Here is a 7,539-nt window from a genome sequence, read left to right as displayed (position 1 = left end):
ACTTGAACTCTGTGTCTTAAATTACGATCTTCACATCCTTGATGACGCTTTCCTCGTGCACGCCCCTGGCATCAAACGGTTCGACAAAGATTATCGCAGTCTAAGACGTCCATTTGAAGCCAACAACCGGAGAGTCTTCAGAAAAATCCAGGAAAAACTACGACAGAAATATAACACTCAAAAATGCTGAAAAAATCTCCGATTTTTCACTGAAACCATTAAGTCTCGTTAATCACATTGATTTTACGAAACCATAGTCTGTGACACAGATTTGAAAATGGAGTATCGTTTACTTTAAACACCAGACGCAACTTTTCAAGCATCCTCAGATGTAGATGTACATCCCTACTGTTCAAGACATCCATGGACGTTTTCTTAATTGTTTTACCATTATGGTGGTAGTAATACTAATAAGTACGATAAGGTAATAATTATCATAATTTATTTATTTCAGGAAGTGGGTGGGAACTAGACGGGTAGTGATTGGTGTAGAGTGATGTGTATGGAACCAGTTTTATATAGCTGGCATTAAACTTCAAATTTTTCAATTGGGATAAAAAGAAAAACTCATCACCAACTCGGTCATATTCAGTAACATGTATAACATATAGACTTAGTTTTCTGTCAACATTTCAAGGTAGATCAAAACAACTTTTGTAACCAAACTATAAGGAAAACAAGAATGAAAACTATTATCTCTTATGGTTACATAGTTTGTTCGTTAATCCATAAATCTACATATTTATTATTCACTCTTCTTCAGAATTCAAAATTAACTTTTGTTTTGGCTTTATTCTGAACATCATGGACTTTTATTATAGGCCTGAAAAGTGTCGTTTATCAACTTTTCATACTTTTAATTCAATAACCCCAATCTTTGTCAAACAAAAAAAGCAAGAAATGGTGTAACTATTCTTCTTAGTGGAACGAATATCATAATCTGAATATTGCTTCCCTGAATGATGTTTATAATGTATATGGTTGATGTAACATAGAACAAATTCTTACATTTCATTCAGAAACACATGGGGGGGGGGGAGCTATAGTTCGAACAATAGATGACATTGCATCATTTTATTCACGTGCTGTAACAATGAATTTATATTAAGATCGTCTCTTAATTCATCCAAGAATCATCGCTAAATAAAACTTGATGTGGTAAAACAAACAAAAACAAACTTGCATGTAAATTCAGTTTTTACAGGATTTTAATAAAATGATAGTGTCGGTAACGTAAAGTTGTTTTATTATACTGTTTTTATAATTCATTCCCTACTGATCTAGCTAAAACAGGATTTTGTTTGTTTTTAGCTCAAGCGTTTTGGGGATAGATTTAACCTATTTTGTAATTAATAATAAATATGCAATATTCTTTAAGCTTTTGAACATGTATTTAGAGCTGTTCTTTATTCATATAAATAATTTATCCAATCTCATAAAATAATCAGTTTGACTTGCAATGATGCAATTTTCCCCTGTTCTTATTTGTATCACACTTTTATTTTTAGCTAACATTTTATTTTTAAATGCTAAATTATTTTCTACAATACCAAATATTAGTTTCTGTCATTTTGTTTCTTATGGTTTTTAAGACTAGAATTTGGAAGTGAGAAAGTTATGAAGAAAAAGATTGTGTTCTAGTAATTTTAACTTAAATTTTTGTTGTTGTATTTTCTTACAAAATAAAACTGTGTACAGAATTATATAACTTGTTTGATTGAAACAGTATCCCAGAAGTTTACGTGCCCGAACTGTGAATGTTAGGGTTCGCAGCATGTTGCTGAATTAAGAGTGGTTGTGAAAACCCTGAATTCCGTAAAAAACAAAAAAAAAACCCCTAAGAGTTGGTTCTTTAACTTATTAAATTGCCTGCAAACAAAACCTTAACGTTAAAATTGGTAGGTGGTAATGTTGGCTTTTTTTTTTTTTACTAGGCGAAATTTGCATAAATGGGCGGAGTTACAGCTATACGTCATACAAGTGAAAGGATTCACTTACACTTATCGTCACTTACGCTTACAGCAGTAAAATGAGCGACTGCGAAACCCAAACCTTATCATCGTTTGAAAGATTGATGGTATGTTTGTCTTTAAGAAATTACGAAACCAATGCATATATATATATATATGTATGTATGTATGTATGTATGTGTATTATGTATGTATATATATATATATGTATGTATGTATGTATGTAATACAAGGCCTAGTATTACTAATAGTATTGTTTAGACTGTAACATTGAGAGCGTAACTAATTAAATTGTAACGTTAGGATTCAGGCTTAGCCATCTATCCTTACGATAGGATCTTTTAAACTTAGAGGATAAAACAGTAAATATACATTTTACCCCAATTTTTTTTTTTAAATTGTAAAAGTAAAACAGTAAGGTAATTAAATACACCGAATTCAGCAAAGTTATTTATGAAACAGAAAGGAACAGTAAGGAACCATATTTAGGCCTGTTCATATTTATCATACATAATGATGATAGTGTTCACATTTTACATGAGAACTTACACTGAACCCTTGTATACAATCTCAAGAGAAAATTGCATAATTTAATGGATGCTTGATAAAAAATATTTTGCCTGGTGTACTTTGTGAAATTCAAGTTACAAACAGTGGTTACAGTTCGGCGTTTCGTTGTTTATCCTGACGTAATTGTTGAAACTCCGCCCATTTATGCAAATTGGACTTTGCCTCACGTAGTAAAAAAAATCGCGCGTACTGTTGCTTACCCAAAATAAAAATAGGCCTACCAAAAGCAAAATGGCTGGTGAATACAAAACGTGACATAAGCATCCGAAAGTTAAAACAATACCTGGATTCGTAAAATTCGAAGATATCCAGGAAGAATCTTCCATATCACAGACAACGCCAAAAAAAAAAAATTCAGCAAACTTAGCGATTTTATAGTACTGATACACGACTTTTGAGTGGTTAAAATCTAAACGCGAGGAAAGAAATACATTTCTAAGGCTTCATCGTATATATTGTACTGTTGAATAGGTAACAGTTAAGTTAAGACCCTGTTTCTAAAAGAACAATGTAATCAGTTTTTATTTGTTGTAACTGTTGAGTAATATTGCTCGTGAGACTTGGAAATCACACAGACGTAAAAGAAATGTAATTCACGAACACAACTATTTTTTTAACAGTTTACAAAACATGTTCTTCCCAACAACGTCTTATATAAGTTGTTAAGAATATACACGTATATATATATAAAAAAAAACAAACTAAAATTAATACAGTTTACTTTCAATAAAAAAATTAGGCACAAATTGAAAGTTTTTTTTTTTAATGAATCAGTTATACATATTTTAGCTGCAATAACCTGCTAAGTGTATATTTACAATTTGATACTCCAAGTAATCACTAGAGAAAACATCTTCACATTTTTTAAAATATTTCTATTAAAAACTATACCAAAGTTGAGCTATTGAGGTAAAATGGTTTCACATTTTTTGAGAGGCTGCCGCAAGGGAAAATAACAACCAAATAATTTAATTTCGCAATATAAATACAGTTGAATTCTTTGTCTTTTATTTTTGGACTTAGCAAAGTCGTGTTTCAACAAAATTATTGTTTTGTTTTAACGTGAAGCTACATTATGTGGTATCTGCCTAGCGTGGATTGAACTTTAAATTTTAGTGGTACGAGTCATGAAATTTGCGAATGAGCGTCGGAAGAGAGAAATTAACTAAAAAAGCGGGAGGTTTACTAAGACTAGTTTGTAAAAATATCTGAAATGTTTGTTTTCAAGGTTTCTGTAAACTTATTAGGGATTATTTTATAATTAATTTCTGTTTTTAAGTACAAAGCTGCACAATGGATTATCCTAAACGTACCCATCGCAGGGATCGATCCCAGATGTTTAGCATTATTAAGCCATAAACTTACCGCTAAGCCAGCATGAGGTATTCTACAGCAGGAGTACATCAAAGTTAAACTTCAGCGTAAAATGGAATAAGGCGTGAATGGATAGGTCAAAGGTCAAATCCCCTCCTTAAAGGTCAAATCCCTTGCCGGCTTAATTGACACAAATGGATGAGAATTTCTCCAGCCCACTGCCGGTTAACCACCCAGATGGGTGGACTGGAACAAAAATTTGGTCTTTTTCAAATCTGGTTTCGAACCTACAACTATCTGACTATGATGGTTCGTCCTGATATACTTTTCTTCTAAGTATACAGATGTTAGTGGCGTTTATCTTGTATTTGTAGGAAAAACCAACATCTCTACTATGGTTACCGTAATGAGACTTAATTTATAATTGTTAACATAATTATTAATAGTTTTCATACAAGCGCTGTTATAACGTAATAGTCAATCCCACTATTCGTTGGTGAACGAGTAGGACAAAAATTGGTCGTGGGTGATGACTAGCTGCTCCCCCCCCCCAGTGGCATGTCTGCGGACTTACAAACGCTAGAAATCGGATTTCGATACCCGTGGTGGGCAGAGCACAGATAGTCCATTGTGTAGCTTTGTGCTTAATTTCAAACAAACAAACTATCATCGCTAAATTAGGGACAACTAGCACAGATATCTCTCGAGTAAGTTTTCGCGAAATTCAAACGAAAACAAAATAAACTTGCTTAGATATTGAATAATTTGAACTATAACGATTCTCATTAATATAAATACACAATAACAACAATCATAGTGCGAAGATTACAATAATGTTCCAAAATTGAACGTTGATTTTTGATTATAAAATAAATAAACCTGAAATTATACATATATATACATCAAAATCACAGTTTGATAATTAAATAATCTAAATAATTTTTACACGATTACATTAATATCACAATCATGAATAAGGTGTCTCAATAGCCTAGCTTATCGGTTCCGATGGCGGCCATCTTGGAAGTTATCTATATAAAATGTCATGCGCATGTGCACACCGCCTGTAAAACTAGAACAAATTGAAGAACCTTAGCTGTCGGTACGATGAATTATATTATTATATAAATTTTAAAACACTGCAGACGATAAAAACGTAGGAGTGGCTTGTTTAAGACCTCCTTCTCTTATACTGGCGTTGTCTTTTCCATACAGTTCAACACGGTAGGTGTCGCTTTAGAACCCGTCGGTTTTCCCTCCTCTCCGGTAATCAGAACTGGCGTATAATTGCCCAGTTGGTCCTCGAGCAATGGACATGATACCAGACTTTGAATCTGACATCCCCCGAACTTCGTGACCTCTTAGCTTAAGCCCCTCTAGTACTTCCTGCTCAAAAAGAACAATAAATAGGCATCAGTTGATTTCGAAACTCACCGACGAATTGTAATTATGAATTCGGGACCAACAGTAAATGAATTATCATTACAAAAAGACAAAATAAAGCTTGTGACAAGAATGTTAAAAGAAAACCATTTAGCTCATCGTTCTTCTTGGTACAGAGAATCTAAATATAACAACAACATACGGTCGTTGCATTGCCGAGTTTGAATTGTTCAATATAAACCAGTGTTTGTGTATTTCTTTTGTAAGAGTGCACTCGTTACAACACTATTAGGCCTACTTAACCTATATTTGTTTAATCTCGTTCCCAGCTACCTTTGTTGAGTTTCCAATGCACCTTTTAAACGTTACGTATTTTGGTTTATTAAAGGTGAAGAAATCTGCTGTTTATTTCCAAGTTTTTGTCGCGTTCTGACGACGTCCACTTCCGAAAGTAAAAAAAAAAAATAACGCAAATGATGGAATAGATTTTTGAGTCTTAAACCTATCAACATATTATAAACAAAGAATTTATAAATATTATTTTGGTACTGGGTACTCTAAACCTGACCGACACCTTATATAACATATGGAGAACATAGCCAGGTCAGAGATGAAGGTTCAGGTCATATCTAAGTAAAAACTGCCGAATAAAGGGGGGGTGCGAAATCATTCAGGGGCACCCGCTTACGTGGCTATTCTTAACTAAATAGTGGAATTGGCTGTCATGAGAGGCCTGATATGGCCTAATGGTCAGGGCACTCGACTCGCAATTTGCGGGTTCGAATCCTGTCGCCAAAATGTTCTTCAGCCATGGGGACGTTATAATGTGACGGTCAATTCCATTATTCATTGGTAGAAGAGTAGCCCAAGAGTTGGCGGGGGGTGATGTTGACTAGTCGCCTTCCCCCTAATCTGTCATTGATAAATTAGAGACGGCTATAGAAGATAGCCCCTGCGTAAGCTCTGTGCGAAATTCAACAAACAAGACTATCACGAATTTAACGCCCCTAGCTGAAAGTGTGGGACACGTGCTTGCTGCACGAACTGCTGTAGACACAAGATGGCGCCAATAAGTTGTGAAATGGTAATACAAACACGATTAATATGCGATTATTATTTAAGTTTTTACTGCCATTAGACTTAACGAAGAAAATTTGTCCGAAACGTCGCTTTGAAATAAAGGTTAGATTTTTTTTTTATCAGTGCAGTGGTGTAGGAAGCGAGGGGAGGTGGGACGAGCCCCCGACTTTTCAATCTGTCCCAGTAAAATTAGGAAAATTACTCTCTGGAAAAGCAAGGGAATTGATAAACTTTAATCCAGAACCCAAGAGCTTCCAGGGCCCTAAGGCAAACCTTGACCACCCCCCCCCCCCATACCTATGGCGCACATTCCCTCGTGCATTGCTTAGTCAAATAAACCTGCACCCCCTCACTTTTGATTCGCCTCTTACTCCTCTGCAGTGCTGGTGCTTTCGAATAACGTTTGTTGTATACGTTTTGATGTGATGCAGACTGGAAAGTAGTAATAAAAACACACCGCCTGAAAGTTCCCTGGTCAACATTGCGTGACTTTACGATGCACAAATTGTGCGAATGAAGCGGTGGCATCAAAATGTCCAAATAAAGTAGAGTAATAAATCCACTCTTTGCAAGCACGCGTAGTCTAATAACGATAAAAGCCCGACTGGTTCGCGAGACTTTAATTTGCAGTCACGTGCCATGCACGAGTAGAGTGACAAATTGCACGTTCTTTTATATCATCGTAACCTTTCGTTTTCTTACCTTGGAGAAGTTCGATTCGTATTCGATGATATTGGGAATCAGTTGGTGATGGATACGTGGGGTATTAGTAGCTTCGTTAATATCCTTTCCTGCCCACAAGTTTAACGTGGTAACCTGGAATGCACGAAGAAGAAGAAAAAAAATACTTGTTTTAACCACTGTACAAATCGCTTTTATAAAGTTGTTCAGTTTATTATTAAGAATAAAAACGTTCCTTATGTATCTTCTGATCTCATTTGTTCAAATTTGGTAATTTTGGGTAAACCGATAGATGGCACACGTTGTTTATTATTTGTTCAAAATCAACAGCTTTATACCAGCGTAGTAATTCAACACATTGTGATGTTACTGGTTTTAACCGATCAGTAAACAGTTTACATTGTTATTCTAATCTAACAGTTTACGTTTTTATCCTAATGAAGCACAGTTGCACTGTTATCTCAAGAACAGTTGCATTGTTATCTAATCCAATACAGTGTATATTGTTATCTATATTGTTATCTAATCCAATACAGTGTAT

At 34.7% G+C, this 7,539-nt stretch overlaps 2 protein-coding genes across 2 annotated transcripts in view; one reads left to right on the top strand and one right to left on the bottom strand.

Annotated features, from left to right (window-relative positions):
* The window catches only part of LOC106473358 (beta-1,4-glucuronyltransferase 1-like), a 5,315-nt gene extending 3,847 nt beyond the window's left edge, over positions 1-1,468 (top strand). Inside the window, exon 2 of the mRNA XM_022401802.1 lies at positions 1-1,468. This exon is cut by the window's left edge and continues 1 nt beyond it. Coding sequence (XP_022257510.1) covers positions 1-190 — 190 coding nt within the window. The 3' untranslated portion in view covers positions 191-1,468.
* Positions 1,469-4,487: 3,019 nt separating this feature from the next.
* Positions 4,488-7,539, bottom strand: part of LOC106473356 (gamma-glutamyltransferase light chain 1-like) — a 7,711-nt gene continuing 4,659 nt past the window's right edge. Inside the window, exons 3-4 of the mRNA XM_013934039.2 lie at positions 7,020-7,133; positions 4,488-5,240 (exon numbers count right to left, since the gene is read on the bottom strand). Of these exons, the coding sequence (XP_013789493.2) occupies positions 5,091-5,240; positions 7,020-7,133 (264 nt within the window). The 3' untranslated portion in view covers positions 4,488-5,090. The remainder of the gene's footprint in view (positions 5,241-7,019; positions 7,134-7,539) is intronic.

The sequence above is a fragment of the Limulus polyphemus genome, unplaced genomic scaffold, assembly GCF_000517525.1.
Source record: "Limulus polyphemus unplaced genomic scaffold, Limulus_polyphemus-2.1.2 Scaffold6108, whole genome shotgun sequence".
Lineage (NCBI taxonomy): Eukaryota > Metazoa > Arthropoda > Merostomata > Xiphosura > Limulidae > Limulus > Limulus polyphemus.
Note: the sequence above shows the minus strand (reverse complement) of the source record. Positions and strands in the feature narration are given on the sequence as shown.